The 27,439-nt window shown below is 35.5% G+C and overlaps 1 protein-coding gene across 6 annotated transcripts in view; it reads left to right on the forward strand.

Moving 5' to 3' along the window:
- The window catches only part of RAPGEF6 (Rap guanine nucleotide exchange factor 6), a 186,207-nt gene that overhangs the window by 110,659 nt on the left and 48,109 nt on the right, over positions 1 to 27,439 (forward strand). For all 6 annotated transcript variants that reach the window (XM_087816409.1, XM_087816407.1, XM_016197093.2 and 3 more), the window contains 8 exons: positions 100 to 236; positions 2,801 to 2,959; positions 3,530 to 3,682; positions 7,828 to 7,992; positions 10,215 to 10,322; positions 13,880 to 14,083; positions 17,250 to 17,358; positions 22,707 to 22,947. In XM_087816409.1, coding sequence (XP_087672535.1) covers positions 100 to 236; positions 2,801 to 2,959; positions 3,530 to 3,682; positions 7,828 to 7,992; positions 10,215 to 10,322; positions 13,880 to 14,083; positions 17,250 to 17,358; positions 22,707 to 22,947 — 1,276 coding nt within the window. The remainder of the gene's footprint in view (positions 1 to 99; positions 237 to 2,800; positions 2,960 to 3,529; positions 3,683 to 7,827; positions 7,993 to 10,214; positions 10,323 to 13,879; positions 14,084 to 17,249; positions 17,359 to 22,706; positions 22,948 to 27,439) is intronic.

The raw sequence follows: 27,439 nt of genomic DNA on the forward strand, positions 1-27,439 counted from the left end.
AAGTTGATTAGGAAATTAGGCATTGAATTCTAGATTTTATTGTATCTTTAAAGTGTAGTCCTTGATGGTTTCTGTACTGCAATTTCTGTTTTTTAATAGAACAACTACTGGAGTTTATGCATCAGCTCCCCGCTTTTGCAAACATGACCATGAGTGTAAGGAGAGAACTCTGCTCAGTGATGATTTTTGAAGTGGTAGAGCAGGCTGGAGCTATTATTCTTGAAGATGGACAAGAGGTAGGTTAGCAAATAAATGTTACACATTGTATAGTATGGGAGGTAATTTTTAGAATAATGTAATTTTCATAAACTTGTGTAAATCCTGACTTAAAGTTTATACACTTTTTTAAATGAATGCTGAATAGTTTGGGGTAGTTATAACTTAAGAGATTCGTTTTTACTTTTGTTTTTGCTTTATGTACTTTGTCTTAATTTTTATTTCCTAGCAGTGGACCTTGCACAGACTAAATGTTTAATAGATAATATTCATTGAACCACATTTGTTTTTACTTTTCAAGTCAAAAGACTTTTAAAAAAATTCTTAATTATTGTTTGTATATTTATATCATTATTATTGTTTAAAATGTTTATCAGATATTTACTCAACTCTCCTTATCCCTTTTGTATATTAATATTTAAAAAAGAGAGAGAACGAGAGAGGCATTGATACCTATAGCCTTCCCATGATCTGACACTGTCGTTTGAGGGATTTATGTAGCAATTCAATGTTCAGTAATGCTGAATAGCAACTTGTGGATAGGTAGAGGAGAGTGCAGAGAAAGTGAAAGTACTTCACTATTTTTCTTATCAAACTGGTTAAAATTAATGCTGAGATGTCAGTCAGTGAACATTATATACTGCCAGTACTATTTCTGGAAAGTCAGTTAGAAATTTTTAACATGGGCTCCAAAGTATTTCTTTATCGGATGACAGGGAACTTTAGTTCCCAGCAAGGAGTTACATCAGTAACATATATTAAAAGATAACTTTAATAATAAACAATACATTTTCTTTATAAATGTTTTTACTTTTCATAAATAACTCAAAAAATAGATAAGATAGAGGCAAAAAAGTAAATGCCTGCAGAGCTGAATTTTATTTATTTATTTATTTTTTAAATATATCTTTATTGATTTCAGAGAGAGGAAAGGAGAGGGAGAGAGAGAGAGACAGAAACATCAATGGTGAGAGAGTCATTGATCGATCCCGCAACCCGGGCATGTGCCCTGACTGGGAATCGAACCCCGATCTCCTGGATCCCAGGTCGATGCTCAACCGCTGAGCCACGCCCGGCCGGGCACAGAGCTGAATTTAAATGTCCAAAAAAGCTCCGGCCGGGAGACCTCACTACGGGAATTTAAATGCCGTCCATTAAAGGTTAATAGTTTCTAACCTATTGTTCCCCTTATGAGTGTCTTTCCTTGAGACATAATATAAAACTCCAGAAGGTGGTCATTGCAGCATATTTATAGGAGTAAAAGTTGGAAATGACCAAAAAATAACCCAGTTATAAGCAGTGGTTAACTAAATTATTATATAGCTACAGGATATAACATTATGTAGGTATTCAAGTCATTTTAAAGTTTGATGGAAATTCCTTGAGGGCAGGGGTCTTATCTCTAGCTTTGTTTACATGCTTTCTCCCCGTATCTTAGAATATGTCTGGCACATAGAGTATGCTAAAAAAAATAAAATTTGATGAAAACATGAAATAGTACTATTTTTTTTTAAAAGGCAGTCTAAATATTTCAACAATATAAAGTAATATAAACATAGGAAACTTTTAACAAATATAAACAATGGGATTTTGTGGAACTTTAATTTTCCTTTTAACAAATTTTTATATTCTCTTAATTTTCCACAGTTCTGCTAGCAAAAATTCATCGAATGCTTACTTTGTGCCAGGTACTAATCTAGACAGAGGGAGTATGTAGTGGTAGAACAAACATAGTCCCTGCCCTCAATTTATGTAATCCTCATGAGTATATTTTATATTTGAAATATAAAGTATAAAAAAGTACAGTTTTGAAACAATATTTTTTATTTCCAGTGATTCTCCTTCAGAAAACTGATAAATCAGATTTCCCTTAAGTCACATTAGAACTGTTGAATGTTTAGGCTGCTCAGAGTGATACTAAATGAGAATAAATGGTCTTTCATTGATACAGAGTAGACCTTTAGACTATATCCCCTTCAAGCATTAAATGCTGCTAATAAAAATGAACATTAGGAGAAACTTTGAATACTGTTTTATTAGATATGAGTATTTTATTAGATATGTCTTAAAATTCAGGCCTTTGTAGTCTTTCTAAATTAATCACTAGCTACTTCGCCCCTCTCCCCCCCTTTGAGTGCTAGCTATGTGCCAGGCATTCTTCTGAGCACTTAATATGTATAAACTGATTTAATTAATACAAAAGTTCTGTGATAGGTACTGTTGTGTCCATTTTAGCAATAGAGAAATTGAGACTTAGAGAGTTTAAATAACTTACCCAAAGTCACTGAGCTAGTCAATGTCAGCGTCTGGACTCAGATTCCAAGAGTTTGTGGTCTTAACCATTACGTTATTTGATTAGTTATGAAAGTACCTGAATTCATTTGGTGACTAAAAGAAGAAAGAGTAAAACAACCTTCAGTGGTTTGCATAGACAGGCACCAGGTGTTACTGACAGCAGTTAGTAATACAATCAGATCTTCCATTTTTAAAATTATACCAGTTCTATATATTGATTATTTTTCAAAGTTAATATATAACTTACCTTTCTTTAAAAGATTCTTAAAACCTGTCTTTTTCTCTGTAGCTTGACTCGTGGTATGTTATTTTAAATGGGACTGTAGAAATCAGCCATTCAGATGGAAAAGTTGAAAATCTCTTTATGGGAAATAGTTTTGGAATTACTCCCACTCTGGATAAGCAGTATATGCATGGAGTTGTTAGGACTAAAGTAGATGATTGTCAGGTAAGCTTATCTCTTTGGTCATGTACTCTCGTTTGTTGACTTAAAATGGCTGAACCTGTTTTTCTTTCCTTAAAATAAAATAGCTTCATTTGAAAATTAAGAGTTTCACAAGCTCACAGTTAATAAAGGAAATTAGATTTTATATCTCACATGTTGGTGAAATTGAACAAATTGTAAACTTTTAAAAGAAGCTATACCAAATATTGGTTTGTTAATTTCTATCTGATATTAGCCAGCTCATTCCTGTTTTCTTTCTTTTTTTTTTATATATAAAGGAAAAAAATAGGAACTTCTGAGTTGTTTCTTTCTCCCGCTTCATGTTTTCTTTGCATAGTGTCCGTTTTGAGAGTAGTTCACTTCTCCTTTTAGAGCAGAATTCAAAATCAAAAAACTTCTTGGTCTCTTTGCATGAATTACTTATTTCATCTTGATTTTTGTTAAGGACTAAAGGGATTGAGTAAAAAAGAACTGATGCCACTTGATTTCTTACCTTTGTGCTCTGCCTTGGTGCGTAGTGATATATTTATGTACTATAGATTTGTTAATTGTCCCCATGTTGTTCTCGGACAGTTTGTCTGCATAGCCCAGCAAGATTATTGGAGAATTTTAAATCATGTGGAAAAAAATACCCATAAAGTTGAAGAAGAGGGAGAAATTGTTATGGTGCATGAGCACCGTGAACTAGATCGGAGCGGAACCAGGAAAGGACACATTGTAATCAAGGTGGGTGTTTTTACTTACTATTCTAGTCACTAATAGAATAAAACTTTCATATTGACTAGAAGGCTTTGAACCACTTTTTGAGTAGTGCAAGATAATTCACTGACTTTGAAATCTAATTTAAATAACTGTGTTGGTTCTTTTTGCTTTTTCCTAAGTTGATTTTTACACATTTTAATGATGGTGACATTGCTATTTAATATCAGTATGGATAGTATATTATTTTAGAATATACTGGTCAAAGTTTTTCTTCTTAAATTCATTTTATGATCCATTGATAATGGGAGTTAATTTCACCAAAGACAGCAATATTTAGAAACAACAGAAAATGAAAGGACCAACCATGAAGGCATAAGGAATCCTAGATGAAGTTGCAGAGTGCTTAGTGGATCTCTGTGACATTGAAATGGGCATTAACTTCTCTGAACCTCAGGTGTCTTATCTGTAAATGGGGATGATATGAAAGGCTTTATTAGGGCTAAACGAGGTAAATAAAAAACAGCACATTGTTAGGGTCTGAGTATTGATGCCCATAATGTTTTCCCTTCTCTAACTCCCTTCCTCTTCTACCCCTTACCCTCTTGTCCTCCCACCACCCCGTCTCCTGTCTCCTGTCTCTTTAAAGCCCTCTAGATATAAAATAGAGCAATCATAGTTGTAAGAGAAGAAATAAACACATGACTGTTTCTCTTTTCAAATTAATCTTGGTTGCAAAATGAGTAACTTGTGTTAGAAATGTAGCCACTTATTTAATAATATGAGGGATTGATGTCAGATTGGTTCTTCCTTAGGAGTCAGGCTAATCCCAAACACTGTCTTGTCTTTTCCTAAACTGATAAGTATGTTTTGTACATAGAAAAGATGAACATATGGATGGATTGCCTATAGGCTGTTTTTTTTGTGAGGGTTTCTGTTGTTTAATACTTTATTTTTAAATGATTTCAAACTTACAGACTGAGATTCCCCAAGTGTTAACATTTCACTGCATTTTTCCATTATCAGCAGTCTCTTTAAACCATTGAGAGCAATCTGCAAATGTGATGTCTTATCACTCTTAAATATTCCATTATGTATTTCCTTAAAACAAGAGCACTGCTATGTAAATACCATAGAACCCTTCAAGTTAGGAAATGAGCATTGGTAAAGTAACACAATTTAGCCCATAGACCCTATTTAAATTTTCAGCAACTATCCCAGCAATGGCTCTTTTTCCTTTCTGTTCCAGGATCTCATCTGGGAGCACAGTTCTATTTAGTTGTCATGTCACTTCAGTCTACTCCCAGACAGTCTTTTCTTGTTTATATTTTCAGTAGTTTTAAAGAATGCAGACCCTATATTCTATAGTATGATCCTCAGCCTAGATCTGTTCTGTTTCCTGATGACTAGACTCAAGTCATGCATTCCTGGCAGAAATTCTATATAAATGGTGCATCTTATCAGGGAGCACATAATGTCAACTTGTCCCACCACCTTAATCACCTGGTCATGTTGGTGTCTGTCTGCAAGTTTCTTCACTGTAAAGTTACCATTTACCCTTTGTAATTGGTGAGTTATCTGGAGGAGAGATGTTCTGGGATAGTGGCAATATGTCCTGCAAATCGATCCACCAGGCTTACTTCCATTTACTACTCCTGCCTGAAATTGTGATTTTCTATTTCCATTATTTGTTTCTACGTTTATTGTCATTCTACTATAAGGATGAGCTTTCTTGTCTCCCCCATTGATTTAATTATATTGGTATGGATTCGTGTATTGTATTCCCTTACCATCAGTGTTGTTTCAATGGTCAAATTGTCGCAGAGTTGGCCAGTGAGACTCTCTTAGTCTGACTCCTGTATACTTTTGGCATGTCCCCATCATTTTTTGAGAGTTTTTTTATTATATGGCAAAACAAGGTGTTCCAGGTTTGTCTTATACTTCTGGCTTTGGAATAAGCCGTATCTTTAGAGTTCCCTGGATCCTTTTAGTAAAGAATAGCATTTGAAAATCAAGATATGGGCACTTACTCTGTTAATTACCACTGAGGTATCATTGCTTCTAGAGCCTCTCCTCAGACAGACCTAGGAAATACATGTATGTTTTAACTAAAAATACATACACACCTATCTGTAACAACCTTGAGTTCATACCAATACTCCCAATTCCATTACTATACCACAGTTTTTTCTAGCCTTTCCATATTTATAAATACCTTCCCCCAAAAATGGCTTTTTTATGCTCTGTATAGTTACTTATTTGCTCATCATAACCAGTCTCTACGTGCCAGCCATCTCCTTCACCTGCCAACTCTATATACCCTGTCTCCTAGTATCCCAGTCTATTGGATGCTAGTGAGCACCTCAGTGACATGCCTTTGCATGACTGTGGGACTCATCTTTATATAAAGTTTTAAATATATGGCCTAGTCTCCACAGCTTTCCTGTCTCAATGATTTAGCCAGCCTAGTCTCCACAAGTATCCTGCCTCAGTGGTTTAGCCCAATGATTTTCAACACTTTTCATTTGATAGCGCACATAAACTGATTACCAAAATTCTGCTGTACACGAAAAAAAAATTTTTTTCTGATCTGACATAAAAATATATAATTTTGATTCATTCACATCATCCAGCTATTGTTGTATTGGCTGCTATCATTTTTTAATTTTGACATTCTGCGGGAAAAGAGTTCAGCGCCCCTGGTTAAACAGTTAGGTATTGCACTGCATATTTTAAAAATTCTTTCGGCACACCGGTTGAAAATCACTGATTTAGCCAATTAGAATAATGGCTAAATGTTTCTTTAACATGTTGATCATTTCCACCCATGACTTAGCTATACGTGCATGATCTAAGAACCAGAGTTATGTGACTTCAAATCATGATTGGCCTAAATGAGGGATGAGAACCTTTTTTCTGCCAAGGGCCATTTGAATATTTAGAACACCATTCTGGGGCCATACAGAATTATCAGCTTAAAAATTAGCTATGAAAAAAGCTCCTAGATTTGGATTTTGAGTTCCCACCTGCGGTTGCCTTGGCAGGGCCAGACCAAATGATATATGGCCTGCAGGCCAGACGTTCCCCACCCCTGGTCTAAATGATAAACCCAGTTTGGTACTTGTAGAGTGTTTTGGAGGGTGGGAGAAGATTGAGAATGACGTTGGTTGCCTTGTTCCCAAACAGGTTATATGAAGAGCCTTACTTCTGAACTTGTGACTTCCTGCTAGAGGAATGATTTGCATATGTTGTTAGCAGTAGGTACTTTTTAAAAAAATAAGTAAATTCTTAGATATGAATATTGTTATTAGCGAATATTTCCCATACAGTTATTTTGACCCATGAATTGTTTGGATGAATGAAACAAATTAAAGTTTGAGGTTATGGACAGCAGTTACATTTTTATGTTTGGCTTATTTTTGTATTTGTGCTTTGTACCTACTTTTCAAAAGGCTGCAAAGGTAATTTTAATATTGACTTAGAAACACAAAGATGAGCAGTAGGTAAATGCTGTTTATAATCCTTCGTATAAATTTGGAGACAGCAAGCGTTAAAACTCTGAGTTAATGTAAAAATTCTAGCACTTCTGGTTCTTCTCAAGATGGTAAACTAGCATGGAGAAACTACAGAAGAGGAAACTTCTATTCCGGGAAGTAACAACAATAAAACATGCTGTCTTGAACTGCTGTGTTGTTCCTGTAGCCTGAGGCAGAAGAGAATTTGGGATATGATTAAATTAATTTGGAGGAAAGTTGTTGGTTTTTTGTTTTGTTTTTATGGGGGCTGCTTTGTTTTTTAAAGTTTAAGTCTCACCTCTTCCTTCTGTTGCCTTGAGAGGGTCATCATTACATCCCTCCATTGCAGTATAATTGGCAGTAATGGTCCACACCAGGGGTAAATCAGTGAAGTTCAAAAGCCCTGCTATGATGAAATGCGAATAAAAACAGCTACGGCTGAGTAAATTTTTATTTCTCTGGGCTCTCTCTAAACTTCTGGGTGCTGATGGATTACAACCTATAGAGACTTACCTAATCCCAGTGCTAAGTGTTTCAAAGGTGAAACTCTTCTTTGAGGACTTGTCTATTGGAGTGGCTAAAAGGGAAATAATTAATAGGAGTTCTTTGGTTTTTGAGCTACTTATTTTCTAATCTTTTCTGTCCTTGGATTTTTAGGCAACACCTGAACGTCTCATCATGCATTTAATAGAAGAGCATTCCATTGTGGACCCTACTTACATAGAAGATTTTCTATTAACTTATAGAACATTTCTTGAAAGTCCTTTGGATGTTGGAATCAAACTATTGGAATGGTTTAAAATTGACAGCTTAAGGGATAAGGTTTGTTTTATAAATCTGAAGGACATGAAAGTGATTTTAACCTTTAAATTTTATTCATAAAACCTCTTGCAGTTGATAAATGTTTATTTTATTTTGATAAGATTCAATTCACCTAAAAAAAGTAGTGAACCAGTATTGACATATCTCTGTGTAGTTACTTTTATGACAAAATAGCATGTTAAAAGTGGATATGAACCTTAAAAGACAAAAACTGAAATAAGGCTATGGTGTAGCTGTAAATTCAGTAAACATGATAGCTCATGAGAGTATTTTTGAACTTTCTCAAAATACTTGTTTCTGAAGGAAATTTAAAGGTTGATTAATAGTTTATTAAGAATATTCACCAAGTAAATTTTTTTTCAAGAGAGCTTAGATTGTCTGTAAGCACCAAGATAGAGTATGTTAATGTTTCTTATTTATATGTAGTAATTTGAAAGCAATTGGTCTTTTTTACCTTAATTTATATCTGCTGTGACTTACTTAAATCTGCCTTTGAGTATTTTTTGCGTTAACTATTGTTTGCTATTTTAAATAGATTATCTTACCTTATTTCATGGCATATTTAATGGAAAGACTAGTAACACCTTGCAAATTGGTAGAATTCCATTATTTTAAGAGGGGAGCCAGGAACGGCATCCTCTGCCTCTGGTATTTGCAGCCCTAAGAGCTGGACTTGAGGGAGGCGGGTTGGCCCCTTGGCAGAAGCCACGCTGGCTCTGGGCCGTGCGCCGGGGTCAAGAGGAGGCGTACTCTGCCACGGCAGGTCTCCCAGACCCAGGTGAACAGCAAGTGCAGGATCAAATGAGTTTCACCTCCTCTAAAGTGCTCTGCTGACTGAAGATGTTTGAAGCCAAGGCCCAGAGGGCACATTTGTCAAGTTCTCAAAAATTAGAAACCAGGATCAAAGCAGAAGCACTTTCCAAATATAAACATTTGTCACCTACAAGAAAAAAAAAAAAAGATTAAAGTAGGGCCATGATTGCTTAGTGTGTTTGAGTTATATTTTAAAGGAAATAAGTTAGATGTAGCTGGACTATAGTATTCTATTGTTTAGGAAACTAAACTGTCCAAAACTACAGACTTACACACACCCCTTCCTGGAATTATAAAGAGTTACTTTGGTTGCTGAGGAAATAAAGGATGCTAAGAGTGAACAAAAATGATTTAAAGACTAGATATCCACATGCAAAAGAATTGACTCAAAATGGAGCAGAACCTAAATATAAGAGCTAAAACTATAAAACTCTTAGAAGAAGGGGTACAAAAATCATGACCTTGGGTTTGGCAATGTTTTCTTAGAGATGATACCCAAAGCACAAGCAACAGGAAAAAAATAGATCAAATGAGCTTCATCAAAATTAAAATGTTGTATAGCCATATAATGAAATATTTAGCCGGAAAAAGGAATGAAACACAGGTATGGTCCTTGAAAACAACATGGTAAGTGAAAAGCCAGGCACAGAAGTTCACATATTGTATGAAATATCCAAAATAGGCGAGTACACAGAGACAGAAAAGCAAATTGGTAGCTGCTAGTGGCTGGAGGGAGGCCAAACAGAATGGGAGATAACTGCTTAATAGGAATGGGGTGACGAAAATGTTCTGGAACTAGGTAGTGGTGATGGTTGCATACCACTGTGAATGCTAAGAGTGAGCATTTAAAGTGGTTAAATGGTGGTTTTTTTGTGTGTATTCTATCACAATTTAAAAAATACATGACTTAAATTGTTAGCCAGGCACATTATTCAATTCAACTTCCATTTGTTAGTTTTTAATTTTTCTGTTACTCTATGGTGCAAAATAAAATCAATTCACAATTTTGAATACTCACAGTATTTATAAATGAAGTTTCAGATTTGTTTTTGTTATAATTTTAGTTAAACATGTTCTTGGCTATGGAAACACTTTTGATGTGTTTGCGTGACCTCAGAAGTTTGCATTTTAGGATACTGTCTGAAATATACATTCCCATGTACTTAACTCTTAACATCCAGGCTTGTGTTTTCTCACTGAGAACAGTCTTGGCTCTCTGTTACTTGTGTACCCAAGGAAACAAAAGCTCAGATTAAACCATGTCTCTCTGTTAGAATGAACCTGTTGTGTGCAGGAAAGGGGAGAGAAGGTTAGCTATAAAACTCAGTTTTAGACATGTTTTTGGAATCTACTTTTGGAAAAGAATGCCTCTCATAACAACAGTACACTGCTTCTTCATGTTTCCACAGGTAACACGGATTGTATTATTATGGGTAAATAATCATTTTAATGATTTTGAAGGTGATCCTGCTATGACTCGATTTCTGGAGGAATTTGAAAAAAATCTGGAAGATACAGTAAGGCTCAAAAGAATTTTATTTATTTATTTATTTTTTTTTTTTAGAGTTTAGAGATTGCTCCCCCACTCTCCCCAAGAACAGTAATTCACAACAGCTTTCATCTTCTGGGTCTGTTCTGAGAACCTCCATATCCATATTTTCTTCTTCTCCTGCTCTGCCACTCCAACCCCAACAAACATCATGCTTCCTCCTGACTCTTCTGTTGCTGCTTTAAGATTAATGATAATGTTTTCTCCCAGTCACCCAGGCTTATAAACTCTGGTGCGTATGTGGTCCCCTGTCTTCCTTTATTTCCTTAGCCAAGATGTGCAGTCAGTTGCTAAAGTCACCTGGGTCACTGATTTAGGCATACACATATTTCCCTTGGTCTCGGCCATTTCTTCTTTTGTTGTTGTTGCTGCTGCTGTTGTTAATCCTCACCCAAGGATATTTTTTCCATTGTTTTTAAAGAGTGGAAGGGAGGGAGGCCAAGAGAGGGAGAGAAACATCAATGTGAGAGAGGCACATCAGTTGGTTGCCTTTGGCATGCTCCCCAACTGGGGCTGGGGATCGAACCTGCAACCCAGGTATGTGCCCTTGACTGGGAATTGAACCTGGGACCCTCTAACCACTGAGCAACAGTGGCCAGGGCTCAGCCATTTCTTCTTCACTCCCCAGTTTAGGGCCTCATTGTCTTATGCCTGATCTTTTATAAAAGCCTCCTAATTTTAGTTCTAGTCTGTCTTCCTTCTAGTTTACTCTTTGTGGTCAAAAGATGGTTTTCAAACCACAAATGAGATGAATATTACTCTCTCTATCAATAAACCAAAGTGTTTCCTACCCAAGTAATTCCTCACCTGGATACTCAGGTCCCTCATCTACATTTCCAGCCTTTTTCCTGTGCACCCTTGATTACAGCCAACCAGATTACCTTATATTCTTTTCCAGTTCTCTCAAGCTGGAATTTTCTTCCACTCTTGCTATTTGAAACTATGCTTTAAGGCCTATCTTATATATCAGATCTGCATTAGATTTTCTAAGTATCCCTTCTACATGTGATTTCACTTGTTCTCAATATCCAACACCTAAGATAGTCACCTCACAGTGCTCACAGTGGCTATTTATAAATCCATTTTATTCCCCCTGCAAGATATAAAATTTTGAAATGCAACTGGGTTGTCTGCTTTAAGCAACTCCAATTTTAGGAAGTAAATAATAATATAGCTGATGAGTTATTGTCTGAATTAACACCCAAAACCCATCATTTGCTATGTGTGAACTTGGACAAGTTGCCTGAACTTTTGTACCTAAGTTGCCTTATTTCATATATAGTTGTCCCTAGTTTATTTGGAATGTTATGAGGATTGTAATGAAGTAATGAATTTAACAGTCTGAGAACAAAACCTGGCACATAGCAAATGCTCAAGAATTGTTATTACTCATAGAATGTAAGTGGGTTGAGTTTCATAAAGGGGGAAATCAGATTTTTGTCCTTTTTCCTACTCCTTTTGAGCATCATGTCTGCTGTATGCAAAACGGGGAGAATGAACGGAACTGGGAACTTGAATAAGAGGTCATAGAAGCCTCCGTCATTTGGGTCTTCCAGTGCTGACTGTATAGATATTCTAGGGGCTAATGGAAAATAGAAGGTGCCTTACAATCAAGGGATTTTTTTCCAGTGATCAGCTAGTCATCCATTCTACTTTATACTTCAAGGTATAGGATAAGAACAGGTATAAGACTTGGTCTCTGAAAAAACTTTAGCTGCTTGTTATGGACATGAGACTTATACATATTACACTATTTGAGAGTAGTTGAATATTAAATTGGTGTTAGAACCTAGGAATTAGAATATTACTAAGTTTTCTAGACCTGTGAAATATGCTATTGGTATTTTAATAAGGATTGCATTGAATTTATAGATTGCTTGGGGTAATATGGACATTTTCATGATGTTAATTCTTCCAGTCCATGAACATGGTATATTTTTCCATTCGTTTATATCTTCCTCTGTTTCTTTTTTCAGTGTCCTATAGTTTTCTGAGTAAGGGTCTTTTACATCTTTGGTTAAGTTTATTCCTAGGTATCTTATTTTTTTAATTGCAATGGTAAATGGGATTGTTTTTTTAGTTTCTGTTTCTGAGAGTTCATTATTGGTGTATAAAAATGCCATCGATTTCTGGGTGTTAATTTTATATCCTGCTACCTTGCTGAATTCATTTATTAAATCTAGTAGTTTTCTGGTGGAGTCTTTAGGATTATCTATGTACAATATCATGTCATCAGCAAATAATGACAGTTTCGTTTCCTCCTTTCCAGTTTGGATGCCATTTATATTCTCTTCTTGTCTAATCACTGTGGCTAGGGCTTCCAGTACTATGTTGAATAAGTGTGGTGGAAGTGGACACCCCTGTCTTGTTCCTGTAATTTTTTGCCTATTGAGTATGATGTTGGCTGTAGGTCTGCCGTATATGGCCTTTATTATGTTGAGGTATGATCCCTCTATTCCCACTTTGCTGAGAGTTTTTATCAAAAATGGGTGTTGGATTTTATCAGATGCTTTTTCTGCATCTTTTGATAAGATCATGTGATTTTTATCTTTCAATTTATGTGATGTATCATGTTTATTGATTTGCGAATATTGTACCAGCCTTGCATCCCTGGAATAAATCCCACTTGGTCATGGTGTATGATTTTTTAAATATATTGCTGGATCCGATTTGCTAATGTTTTGTTGAGGATTTTAGTGTCTATGTTCATTGGGGATATTGGCCTGTAATTCTCTTTCTTTGTAGTATCTTTATCTGGTTTTGGAATTAGGCTAATGCTGGCTTCGTAAAAAGAGTTTGGAAGTGTTCCTTCTTCTTGGATTTTTTTAGACTATTACTAAGTTTAAAGAAGTTCAAAAATAAGAGGAATAGCATTCTTAGAAGAGGTGGAGACATGAATGTGTCTTTGAATATTAGGCAGTATTTGGAAAGGTGGTTCAAGTCCTTTAAGGTTTTAAATGTTTAAAAATGATTTGAGTTTTATATAACAGCCAGGAAATAAGCAAGATAGTACAGTAACTATTAGGGAAGGTTCAAGAAATGAGTAATTTTCTTGTCCTCCCCCTCTAAATGAGACATCACTTTGAAATCTTTTCTAACTTGAGATTATCTAGAAGTTTTCATATTAAGAGAGATATATATTTTTAAATATGTCTTTATTGATTTCCAAAAGAGGAAGGGAGAGAGAAACATCAATGATGAGTCATTGATAGGCTGCCTCCTGCACGCCCCTTACTAGGAGTCGAGCCCAAAACCAGGCATGTACCCTAACCAGGAATCAAACTGAGATCTCCTGGATCATAGGTTGATGCTCAACCACTGAGCTATGCTGGCTGGGCAAGAGATATTCTTGAAAGTGCTCTAGGGTGGAAGTTCTCCCTCCAGTTTTATTTACCCCAGATTACATGTTCTTTACTCTGTATTTCAAATATAGCTTTAATTCTGATCATTTTAAGTGATTTTTTAAAAGCCTATAGGAATAGATACATACACATTTGTATACATTCTTCTCTTTTCTACTTCTAGAAAATGAATGGTCATCTCCGATTATTGAATATTGCATGTGCTGCAAAGGCTAAGTGGAGACAGGTTGTCCTGCAGAAGGCCTCCCGGGAGTCCCCTCTGCATTTCAGCCTTAATGGAGGAAGCGAGAAGGGATTTGGTATTTTTGTTGAAGGAGTAGAACCTGGTAGCAAAGCTGCTGATGCAGGACTGAAACGTGGTGATCAGGTAAGTCAGTGATTTTCAACCTTTTTCATCTCATGGCACACATAAACTAATTACTAAAATTCTGTGGCACCTCAAAAACTATATTTTTTGCCGATCTCACAAAAAAATAGGTATAATTTTGATTCTTTCACACTGACCAGCTATTGTTGTATTGGCTATTGTCATTTTTTATTTGAAGATCTAAGGGAAAAAATAGTGAGGTATTGCATGTTTTGAAAATTTTTGCAGCACACCAGTTGAAAATTGCTGAGATAAGTGGATAACCAACCACTTAAAGCCTATTTGCCCTGGATGGTGTGACTAGATTGGATGTCATCCCATGCACCAAAAGGTTGCTAGTTCAATTCCTGGTCAGGACACATGCCCAAGTTGTGGCATCAGTCCCTGATAGGCAGTGTGCAGTAGGCAGCCGATCAATGATTCTCTCTCACATCAATGTTTCTCTCTCTCCCTCTCTCTTCCTCTCTAAAACTCAATCTTTTTTTTTTTAATTAAAGCCTTCCCCTTTAAAAAATTTTTTTTTAATCCTCACCCAAGGATATGTCTCCACTGAGTTTAGAGAAGGGAGAGAGAAGCATCAATCAATTACACACCCTGACCAAGAATCAAACCTGCCACCTTTTGGTGTACAGGACGATACTCCAAGCAACTGAGCCAGAGCTAAATTAAAGCCTTCTTATAAGTGATAGGTCTGCTCCTTCTTTTCTCATCTGATATTTTTCAAATAAGCATGATCAACTTAAGGAAATATTGTTTGAGCTTCTTTTTTAGATGTGGTATTTTAAAATGGCTTATTTTAAAAATATATTTGTCATATATCTATTACTTTCATTGGAAAATTTGATAGAGCATGGCCAGAAACAACATGGTTGTCTGGGCATTATCAGCATGACCTTTTTGAATGGTCTTGCCCATTCTCCAAGGATTAGGAAGCTGTATGTCTGGCAACGTCAGAGAATTCCAGAAAGCTCAGTCTGTGAGTTAACGCACAAGCTTAGCAGGAGCAAGCACTTCCACTCATAGCTCTCTCAAGTGGAAGTGGCCTGAGATTACCATAAATGATGGTTTAAATAATGTTCATATGATAGTAAACTGCAATTCATAAGCAGTGAGCCAGGTGAGAGAATAGGGAAAAGGAGATACTGGGAGAAAGTTGGGAGGGATTTATTCCCTCCTTATAGGCATTAGGTAACAGTAGAGCAGCATATTTCAGAAAGTGATTACTGACAGCCTTATTACTAAACAATGTAATTCTTAGGTTCACATCAGTCCTATTAATCATTAATCACATTCTCCAGATATGAAGACTGGGAATCTATTTTAAACAAAGCTCTAGATGATTCTCATGCACAGCAAAGAGTAGTTTCCCAAATCTAGCTGAATCACTTGGGAAGCTTAGTTTTTCCCATTTTAAAACTTTTGTTACTTCACCAATTGAGAATGTGGCTTTATTTTACTTAACATACTATAATTTTTTTAAATATTGGGGCATTCACATTAGAAGTTCTATATCTGAGAGCAGTGGTTCTCAACCAGGAGTGACTTTGCTTCCCAGGAGAAATTTGGCATTGTCTGGAGATATTTTTAATTGTCATGACTTGAGGATTGCTCCTGGGCATCTAGTGGGTAGAGAGGCCAGGGATGCTAAACAGCCTACAACACCCCACAATAGAGCTGCCCCACAACAAAGAATTATCCAGCCCAGATGTCAGTAATGCAGCAGATTAAGAAACTGATATAAAGTTGTAATGATCCCCTTCTTTCCTTAAGGGAGCTTTTTAAAATATCGGCCTTAACCCAGACTGTTTATTAAGAATATCTAGTACTTAGGATCCTGGAGTAAATATATTTATTGCTCCAGTATTTTCTTCAGTCCTCCCAAGTATTGTTGAAATTATCTGAGATTTTAGATGTAGATGATTAAGTCATTTTTAACATTTTTAAAGAATACTTCTGACATTTGCATTAAGTTTTCTAAGATTATTACAGTTACTTAGACATTTACCTTATTTCATTGCTCCCCTTCATTTCATCTGTCCCCTGTGTCCCCATTCGTTTGATTCATCTCAGTGTCTCTAGGACTTTTTTGAAAAGGGGCAAATGGGTACTATAGTTTTATGTGTCATTTCACATCTGATAAGGCTTTTGTTCAGTGGAGTATAAGATTCTTTGGTCACAGTTATTTTCCCCTCACAATTTCTAGTCACAGCTAAGTATCACATCATCTTAGTGCTTGTTGCACAAGAGAAATCCAAACCAGCCTTTATTTTTTTCTACCTTTGGTTCCCCACCCCCACCCCTGCAGTGATGCTTATAGTTTCTTGTTTTCTGTCCTTGGAATTAAAAAATCTTTGTATTTTTTTATTTTTATTTTTTTGTATATACTAGAAGATCGAAATCAGTGTGTAGACTAGACTTTTTCAACTCTGGGAATTTTACCTCTGTGCTTTTTTTCCCTTTTCTTTTCCTAATACTTTGTTTCTTGCTCTTTTTTTTATCCTTTTGGAATCTTTGTGTCAGTCCCTGACATCTTTCCTCTGTGCTGCTGCTTTTTTTGCTCGTTATGTTTATCTCTATATCCTTTTTCCTTGGAATTAGTGTTCTTTAAATAAGCTTCCTATGTGTGATTCTGAGGTGCAGCAGTTTGGGAAGCCCTTCTGTGATGGATCAGCAGTGTCACATGGAAGAAGAACCAAATTACAGTTTGTGCTGGTTGCTCTTGGACTACCTCATTCAGTCAGTAGTGGGCAATGTTCATACACGTATTTAGACTACCACTTTTCTCTTAAATGCAATACATCTGCACTCAGAATGTTTCACTAAAATTTGTACATACACACAGGCAATAATTTTTATGAACTGATGACATGATTAAAATTTTTCCTTCATATAAATCAACGTGTTATTTTTTAAATTTCCCTAATATGATCCTAGGGGAAATGAACTTTGAAAATAAAATGTTTATAGTAGAGATTCTGGGAAATAGAACAATATAGAGAAAAAAGTTAAACAGTAGTCCCACTTATCATAGAGATAACCATTGTTCACTTACAGGTACATTTTATTCAAGTTTCATTTTATTTTTTTTACCATTAAACTTAAAGTTTCAAAGCTAACTAATACTGTTTCTGTCTTAATTTGTATTTTTCAAATACTTTTCCTGAAGATAATGGAAGTAAATGGACAAAACTTTGAGAATATTACATTTGTGAAGGCCCTTGAAATTTTGAGGAATAATACTCATCTTGCACTTACTGTAAAGACCAACATTTTTGGTGAGTTTTGTTGTAAAAACTGAGGTTTTTTTGTTGGTGGGGTTTTTTTGTTTTGTTTCTGTTTTGTTTTTTAAATATATCTTTATTGATTTCAGAGAGAGGAAAGGAGAGGGAGAGAGAGACATAGAAACATCAATGATGAGAAAGTCATTGATTGAGCCCACAACCCAGGCATGTGCCCTGACTGGGAATCGAACCCCGATCGCCTGGATCCTAGGTCGACGCTCAACCGCTGAGCCACGCCCGGCCGGGCTGTTGGTGGGGAATTTTTTGGTAATAGAAAAGAGAAAAATCATTATAATGAAAGGATGATAGAAACATGTTTATTTCTATCTAAGCCTATTTGAACATTTTTAGGATCTTTGGTGTTGAGATATAGTATTATATATTCTATTATATAGTATTAAAATTATAGAATTTTAATTTTTATTATTTATATTTAATTACATTTTGATAGAAAATAAAATTTAAAACACATACAACTATATTCAGTCAGTCAGTCATAAAATGTCTAGTGAGAATCTATTATGTACTATACTTTGTTGGAAGATACTGAGTGAGACTTGGAATGGCCTGAATGAAACTTAGAAGTCAGAATTAGGCTTTTCCCCCCCCCTGCTTATGTGCACTACTTCTAATGTTTTAGCCAGCTTTCTGAAGTAATAATATGAATGCCAGATTAGGTGTTTCATGGAAATAAATTGAGTAAAACATTGAATTAATTAAGCAGTAAATTATAAATTTTTAATAACATCATACTCTACTTTTATGTAAAAAATGTGATTACTGCCCGGCCTGGCGTGGCTCAGTGGTTGAGTGTCGACCTAGGATCCAGGCGATTGGGGTTCAATTCCCAGTCAGGGCACATGCCCAGGATGCGGGTTTGATCCCCAGTCAGGTGTGCAGGAGGCAGCCGATCAATGACGACTCACTCATCATTGATGTTTCTTTCTCTCTCCCTGCCTCTCCCTTCCTCTCTCTGAAGTCAATAAAAATATATATGTTTTTTAAAATGTGATTACTGTGCCTGAAGTGTGTTTTGCTCCTGTTTATATTTGAATGAAGCAAGGATAAGCCTGTGCTTTTAAGTTAATGTACTATTTGGGTTTTTTAGACATTTAGGAATGACTTCCTGTAGTTTGGTTTTATTAAATACCATTAGATTTTCCCTGAAATTTTGAGAAGGGAAACAGTATAACAATTGAAAACTATCAAAGAAAATTTGAGTCTTGACGAAGTAGGGAAGAAGAAATTTCTCTAGGTCATTCAGGTTGCAATTTGAGAAATAAGAGTTGAATTTAAAACCTATGCCTATGGAAAAGGAAGTGTGTTCTATTATTTTCCTCTTTGGCTCCATTATGACTACTGCACTTAGTCATAATGAAAAATGAAACGTGTTACTTTTTCCTCATTTCACTTGAGTTCCTTTTACGGAATTACATCATGTGAAGTCTGGTAAATAACTGTCTATTCGCAACTCCTAATAATCCCTAATATTAAGCAACAAATAAGTAAGCCTTGCCAGATTTGGGGTTTCCTGGAATTTGGAACTAGTATTGAGAAACGTCAACTTTTGGGTTAAACCAAAAGGATTCTCATTTTGAAAAATATGAAAGCAGAGCTTGCTCTTTTATTAACAAGACCAAACTATTTAGTCCACAAGCTTCAGTTTCTACAACTCTGTTTCATAGGATTCTTATACCTTACCTTTTTGTACTTGGCACATATTTACTCACTGGTATCAAATATTATGTATAAAAACACAAAAATAGTATCATATACTAGTTAACAACATGAACCTAGGGAGACAGTAAAAAAATCTGAAGGATGCAACACTACTGATAGAGGTATCCCTTGGAAAAAAGTCACACTACTTTTGTGCTTTGCTCTATTCCAGTTTTTATGCCAGTTAGTACTCGCAGCCATCCGAAATTCTCTTTCCTCTAGTAGACTCCCTCTACCTGGCCCACACCTCATGTTTAGACTCAGCAAATGTCCCCAGAGAAGAAAACAGCTGATGTTCTCAGTTTACCCTCTTTCTGCTCTGGCATTTTAGTTCATCTATTCCTCTTGACTTTTACAACTTTCTAACATCTTTTAAAATCCCACCACTCAGATAATTTATTGTTAGCATTTTAATTTTTTTTTTTTTTTTTTAATCCTCACCCAAGGATATTTTTTCCATTGCTTTTCAGAGAGAGTGGAAGGGGAAGAGAGAGAAAGAGAAACATTGATGTGAGAGAGTCTACACATCAATTGGTTGCCTCCCGCAGTTCCCCTACCACGGCCAGGGATTGAGCCTGCAACCTAGGTATGTGCCCTTGGCTGCATTTGAACCCGGGACCCTTCAGTCCACTGGCCAACGCTCTAACCACTGAGCCAAACCGGCCAGGGCGAGCCGGTTTTTAACTTTTTGATAAAAATAATACACAGATATGTTTGGAAAATTAAAACAGTAAAGAAAGATGCATCATAGAACCATACTGTATTCAGTATTCTTTACCTTTACACATCAGTTCATACAGATTTATTTCTTGTATAATTGTTATTGCATAGAATTCCGTTGCATTATCATCATAATCTATTGAGTTGATGTCATACTGATGGATGTTTTAGGTTATCCATTTTTGCTGTTTACGGTGATGTAATAAAAATTCTTTGTACTTACCTTTTATGCTTATATAAGACACCTGTAAGTTTCTCAAAGTGGAATTACTTTTGACAATTACCAGAAAGTTTTACTTTCCAAAAGTTTACCCCAGTCTGCATACTACACTTCATTCATCAGTGTATAAGAATGCCTCTGCAGTGGGCATTATCAACTTTATAGTTATTGTACATTCTTTAATAATGAGGGTGGTTGAGCACTATTTTATGTGTGTTAATATTTCTTTTTTATAAAGTTTTAAAAATTGATTTTTAGAGAGGAGAGAGAGAGAGAAACATTGATGTGAGAATGACACAGCAGCAGCAGCCTCCTTGCACGCGCCCTAACTGGGAAACGAACCAGCGGCCCAGGGCAGTGGCCAACCAACTGAGCCACACCAGCCAGGGCTATAAACAGTCTTTTTATTTGTTCATTTTTATATTGAGTTACTCATCTTTGATTCTTTTGAATGTCCTATTATTTCAAGAGAGTGAGAAATTTTTAATCAAATGTGTTAAACTTTTATTGATTCTTGGGCACCCTCATTTCTGACCCATATGTCTGATATTGCTATTTAATGATATTGTAATTACATTTGCTAACCATCCATTCATTTTTGTCCTTAACTAATTTTTTTTAAACTCAACACAATCATTTCTCTTTTTTATCTACAAATCAGAAGCTCCACAGAGTTTTACTTATATACAGAAGTCTAGCGAAGATATAAACTGCTTTGTACGCTATTGAGTCGCCTTACATACACACTGCAGCTAGGGATATCTGCTACCCATTCAGAGATTTCCTGTTGCTCTTAAAAGAAAATTCAAACACCACACCATACATAGCATTATCAGACCACTTCTCTACCTTGATCTCTAGTCATTTTCATTTTCTTAAACATTCCTTTTATCACAGGGACTTTAAAATAGAGACTTCCTCTACCTAGAATCATTCCTCCTTCCCCTCCCGTTGTCTGGTTCAAATCTACTCAGGTTACTTACTTCTTCTTACACAGAGACTTAATTAGGAAAGAGTCTCCCTTTCTTGCTCTCTTAATTAGTTCCTCTCATCATGTTCTCTCTGTGTATTGTAGGCTATATGTTCCACAATAGGAGGCCTCTGCAGACATCTAGTATTGTGCCTGATCTATATTTATAGGTCAGCAAATTTTTTTTGAATGGATGGATATCTTGCTTTTAGCTCAAAAAAGCATTTTTACCTTTACCACATGGCTTAAAGTGAAATTTAAAAATAGAAACCGAAAGGAATTCATCATATTTTAATCAATCAGGGTATCTTTGAAAGGTGACTCCTAAAGATTTCCATTATTTTGAAGGCAGAAATGTACTTTTCATAAGCTTGCAATATGCTTTGGTAATATGAAATCATTCTGGTTGAAACTTTCAAAATGGCCCAGTTTTACAACTAAAAACCAAATTATTACTGGTTGTAAGGCATAATTTCTTATGGCTTTGTCCATGTGAAAATCTTACTTATTAGTCCTTGATGTTGTGGAAAACTGATTCATCCCAAAAAACAACTGAAAGTATTACAGTTCTCTGTTATTGGGGTTTCAGTGGGCACATTTATAGTTTACAACTTGTCTTCTATGAAGGTACAGAGTAAATAACTGCTTAAAGCTATAACTGATACGCTGAGGTTCCACATCTCATGGGGCTGAAGACCTGCATATTCAGAAATATGCAGCTACCATCTTTTTTTCATTCAGAACCCCCACAGGCACCACAAGTTTTTAGGAAAGTTACCTCTACTTTAGCATTTATCTTTTTAGGTTTTTTTTCTTCTAGCAGTTGACCTGTCTTATTTAAGAACACACATTTTAACAATAACCAAAAAAACTTTTTCATGACATTAATGAAAAAAGGTGATAGATTTTTCTAACTAGAAAATGAGTCACTAATAGCTTCTTAGATATATAGCCTCTTACAGATATTTCTTCCTTTTGCCTGATCCCAGAGACAGATAGCTCCTCTCACAAGGTGAAAAATTGAATCTAAGCAAAGAGATTGCTAGACAGGCAAATTCTCAGTGCACTTGCACCCTCCTTAAGGATGAAGTAACTCACCAGTCTTAGGATCGATAGAAAGTTATCTAAGGACGATTGGTTTTTTTACTTCAGACCACTGTAGTGAATGTTTATTAGTTGCTTTATTTTACTGAGTGTTGTAAGTCCCATGAATATAACATTGAGGAAGTTGTCAAATGTTACGAAATGTAGTACTACTTATTTCTGGTAAAAACAGGTCAAGTAAAGCTCATCCCATTTTTTTAATGGTTAAATTTTAGAAAAGTGAGCCTAATCTAGTATTTATATCTCATCTCATCGTTAGAAGTAACATAAATAATAGAATCTTAATAATCTGTTTCAATAAAACCTGAGTCAATTAGCAGTTATATTGTTTATTTCCTAAATAGGAACCCCTGAGCTTCCCAAACATGCTAGCAGTTTCTATTTTTCTCACTTTTTTTTTAATCACTCTTAGACAATATCAGGAGTACTAGTCGGGTATAAAAACTGAAAAGAGAAGTGGGATATAACTGAGAAAGGATATAAATTTAATGAATAAGGCTGTGAAAGGTCAAGTGATAGAAAATGACTGTGTTTATCCTTTAAATTTGTTGTTGTTATAAAAACTTGCTAATCTGAAGAAATGACAAGTTTACTTATTTATTTCCACAGTGTTCAAAGAGTTACTTAGTAGAACTGAACAAGAGAAATCTGGTGTTCCTCATATTCCCAAAATTGCTGAAAAAAAAAGTAATCGCCATTCAATCCAGGATGTACCAGGAGATATTGAGCAGACGTCACAAGAGAAAGGAAATAAGAAAGTAAAAGCAAATACTGTTTCAGGTGGAAGAAACAAAATCAGGAAAATTTTGGATAAAACACGATTTAGTATCTTGCCTCCCAAACTGTTTAGGTATGTAATGCCATTCTCAGTCATTTGGGCATTTTCCTGTTGACTGTAAAATTTTTATTTTGGGGAAGGGAAGTTTGAGTCAGTTTTGTTTTTTATACAACTAATGCATCATAAAATCTACAAGCAGTTCATAAATAAGACAATAAATTCTGAACGTCTCCCTATCTTTTCCATTGACGTTACCACTGTTAGATTATATAGTCTTCCATTAGCCTTGTTTTGAATTTTAGAAACAACTGCCCGTTTTATTTTATAAATTTTTATTTTTTGTGTGTGGTATAGTTTCGGTACAGTTTCAGTCCTTTGACCAACAAATTTGGACACCTTAAATCCGGGGACACATTCACTAATTGTAGTTTTTGTCTTTTAAATTATGTTTCTCTTATTGCACTATTTATTCCCTCTTGAATTTTAAAGCTGACCATATTAATCAAATTTGTTTCTATTTCCGAAATGAGATGTCACTAAAACTGGTAAAATTTCCAGATTTTCAATGTAAATTAAGGTCTGTAAAATACTGTTAAAATCAATCCATTGAAGTGTTATGACTGGAAATGATTATGGTATATAGTATGTCTGTATATCTTTTACATTATCTACTTCCTTAAGCAGTCACAAATGTTCTAGTCAAATATAGTACTTAGCACATAGTAGGCTGGCACAGTTAGTGAAAGAAAGAAAGCATATTCAAACAAAACATGCTCAAAGAAAATACTTATTTGGCTTCTGGTAGTTCCTGGCAGTATGAGAGATGATAATTACCAAGCTGAAAAGAGGTAGTTCCTACTGGTAAGGAATTCATATCAGGAACCCTTTCATATTTATTGTGCATTAGGTACAATGTCCCAAGATAGAAATATGGAAAGATGAGTGGAGCAAGTTTCTTTTCCTTTGAGAGTTGATTATCTAAAAGGGAAAGCAGGCCAGTAGTGCATTAGAGGATGCTAAATGTTTTGATGTGTACAAAGGCAGGAGCAATCCTGGTAGGTTTGAGTAGACTATGCGTGTGTGCACACCTAAAGGTGAAGCAGGAGAGCTCAGTATGTGCTAGGTTATGAAGGACTTTGACTATTATGCCAAAGATAAGGACTTCATCATGTCATAATAGGGAGCCAGAGAAGACATGTGGTAAGATTTGTGCTTTTGGGAACTTCTCTGTTAGCATGTTTGTAGTTTGGGGTTGAAGGTGCAGCACAATTAGCAGTAATAGCAAGCACACTAATTAGGGTGCAGCTTTGAAATAGGTAAATGCCAGCTCTCATCTTTTACATCAAGATCTCAAAAGATTCCCCGATGGGGAAATGGTCTACTTCTTGAGATATTATTTCCAGTCAGAGAAACAAATTTGCTCTTCATTTAATTTGAGGCTCACAGAGGATTAAAATATCCTGAGCTCTGTTCTTAATGTCACTCATTTCTAGAAGGTTTATTACTCGTTCCTTTCAAATAACTGCTCTTCTTGAGGCCAGTGGTCTATAAATATAACTTTAAAATAGCAGTTCTTATAATATTGAGCTTACTGTAGGTGCACGGCAAACACTGTAAGAAAAGGCTTGTTCTCACAAATGAGCATTGAGTAAGGGGAATGTAAGAGGGCCAGCCCACACTGAAGAGATTGAGGATAGTTTGGGATGAGCAGAAGTCACTGTATGAGGGCACTGAGGAACAGGAAAAAGAATGGAGGGCTAGAGGCAGAAAAGAGTGCACGAGGGGAATTCCTCAGGAGGTAACGCCTGATTTCCATTTCCAGAAACCCTGGTGGGTTTGGTCTAGGATACATGTATCTCCCTTAAGTGGTTCTCATTTTCAACAGTGGCACGATTGTGATGTGTCATCAAAAACCAGAGAACTGACTTGAACTTGTTAACTTCATATTCCAACCAGCTATATTCAGGTTTCAGGTGGCTGAATCAATATCTCGTCTTCACAGTATCTACTTCAAGGAATAGGAATTGGTTACTCACTTGGATTCCTTGCCAGACATTTGATCCTGTTCAGAAATATCCACACTTAGAAACCGCCCCCCCCCAAGTTCAAATAGCCTATAACATTTATTTTTACTTTTGATTTACAGGATTAATACATAAGAAATACTGTCTTGTATTATTGATCTAATTGTGTTGTGGCTGTATTGCCGATAATGACCCTTCCTGCCTCAGTAGCTTAGAAGGGTCAGAATTCAAATTGGGATTTAAATACTAAGGACCATTTGGCATGGACCATATGCTCAAGGACTTTTTTTGTTTGTTTCTTTTTTAATCCTCACCTTTGGGTATTTTTTACATTGCATTTCAGAGAGAGTAGAAGGTGGGGGAGAGGGAAGGAGGAAGAGAGAGAAAGAGAGAAACATCTAAACATAGATGTGAGAGAGACACATCAATTGGTTGCCTCCACACGCACCCCAGCCAGGGCCAGAAATTGAGCCTGCAACCAAGGTATGTGCCCTTCAGTCTGAGAGCTGATGCTCTAACCACGGAGCCAAACCAGCTAGGGCATTTTTTGACAAGACCAGATTTCAAGATCTTTTGGCATGAACCAAATGCCTCTATGGACATTTTGGACAGGACCAAATGCCCACTAATCCTTGGATTCTATCTTTGGTTACAGCAGAGACTTGGAAATTAAAGTGTCCAAGGGGCAATTAATTTAGTATTTTCAAGCATTATTTCTTTATATTGGTAGCAAAAAAATGAAAGATCTAGTAGAAATAGTTTCACTTAAACTTAGAAGGGTTTTTTTTTTTCCCATTTATTAGTCAACAAGTAGTTATTGAGTCTCTTGCTCTGTGCCAACAGGAGGCTGCTGGTTTTGAATCCAAACGCAAGTAAAATGCTGCCCTTCAGGGGTTAATATTAAATTGGCTATCTCTTCTAAACATGTTTTGATTAAGTAAAATGCTATTAATTTCAGCCATATAAGTACCAAGAAATAGATTATTTTAGTAGAAATTGTAAAGGTTTTCTATTGGAATCCATTTTTCAGAGAGAACTGATTTGTCGTCTTACCTTTCAGAGGGGCCATTTTTTATTTTTCAGAATGTATGTCATATTTCTTAAGTCATTAAAAATGAATTTAGACAACCCCTTTTGCTACACAAGTAAAAGAATCATTAGATAGAAAATTTCAATAGGAAAGTAGAGTCCATGAATCAGATGTTCTACATCAGTAATATTCAAGGATATACAGTTTAAACAGGAAACTGTTTGTTTCAAGATTGACGAAGAGAACAGTTAGGGCCAGAATTGATAACATAGGATAGATAATAAGCTCAGGCTACTGTGGGGATATAAAATGATACAACCTTTCTATAAAGTATTTGGGCAGTTTTTTATTAAGAGCTTTAAGAAGGTTCATACCTTTGATTCAGTAATTCTATTTCTAGTAATAATTTAAATGAAAGTTTATTTACAGATAATCTCAGGAATCTTACCTATAATAAAACAAAATTGGAAATACCCTAAATGTTCAACTATAAGCAATTGGTTAAATAATTGTACTATATATATACTGCAAAAATGACTAGAAGACAAACGTTGATTGTGATTTTTACTGAGGTGCAGTTTTACGGGTAATTCTTTTTTCTTGCATGCTTGCTTTCTGTATTAAGTTTTCAATTTTGAATTTTTTTTTTAATGAAAAAAAATTTACTGAGTTTAATTCCACAGTTTCTGAACATCTCCTAAGTTCCAGGGCTGTTTGGAAGGGGCCCTTGGTCTCTGCCTTCTGCAGCACATTTCTCTAAGAGTAGGGGATGAGTTGTCATAGAAATACTGTGAGAAAGAATATCTACATCTGTGAGATAAGCAAAGAAAATGAATATGAGGAAGGAACAGATAGTTGAGGTAAGAACACACAATTCTCAAAATCCCTAGACATGGCACCATTTTAAAATGCAAGAATGCTCCTCAAAATTAGAAGTGGGAAAAATGTTACTAATTTGGAATAACAGCTGTAAACTAAGACATAGCAGCGTGGTTTTTATTGACCTGACACTATTTCACAATTCAGGGAATCTAATCTACTTTAATTGCTCAGCTTTTATTTTGTTTTCTTTAATCACAGATTGCCTAACATCTTTATATTATTCATTGTAACAGTCTCAGAAGTAGACTGCCTTATTTATCTATCAGAAATTCTTTTTTTTTCTCCTCATTTCTTGTCAGCATACGTTTTGGGGTTGGTTTTTTTGTTTTTTTTGCTTTTAATATTTGGAATTTTTTTATACATTTTTTGCATGTTGACATTTATGCAGCCTTTTTAGTTTCATAATATAAAACAAAAATATACCTTAAGTAAATTTAGTGTCAGGGAATTTTTGAGGAATTTTTCAAACTGTCTTGTTTCTGTTACTGCATTACCTCAGGAGACTGTTTTGGTAAGAAATGACATAATTATTTGCAAATAGGCTTTATTAATTCAGCTTCCAAGCAAGCATGGATATTTTGCCAATTAGATACTATTTCATTCCTATCATAGCATGAGTTGACTTAAC

The sequence above is a fragment of the Miniopterus natalensis genome, chromosome 4, assembly GCF_054644295.1.
Source record: "Miniopterus natalensis isolate mMinNat1 chromosome 4, mMinNat1.hap1, whole genome shotgun sequence".
NCBI lineage: Eukaryota > Metazoa > Chordata > Mammalia > Chiroptera > Miniopteridae > Miniopterus > Miniopterus natalensis.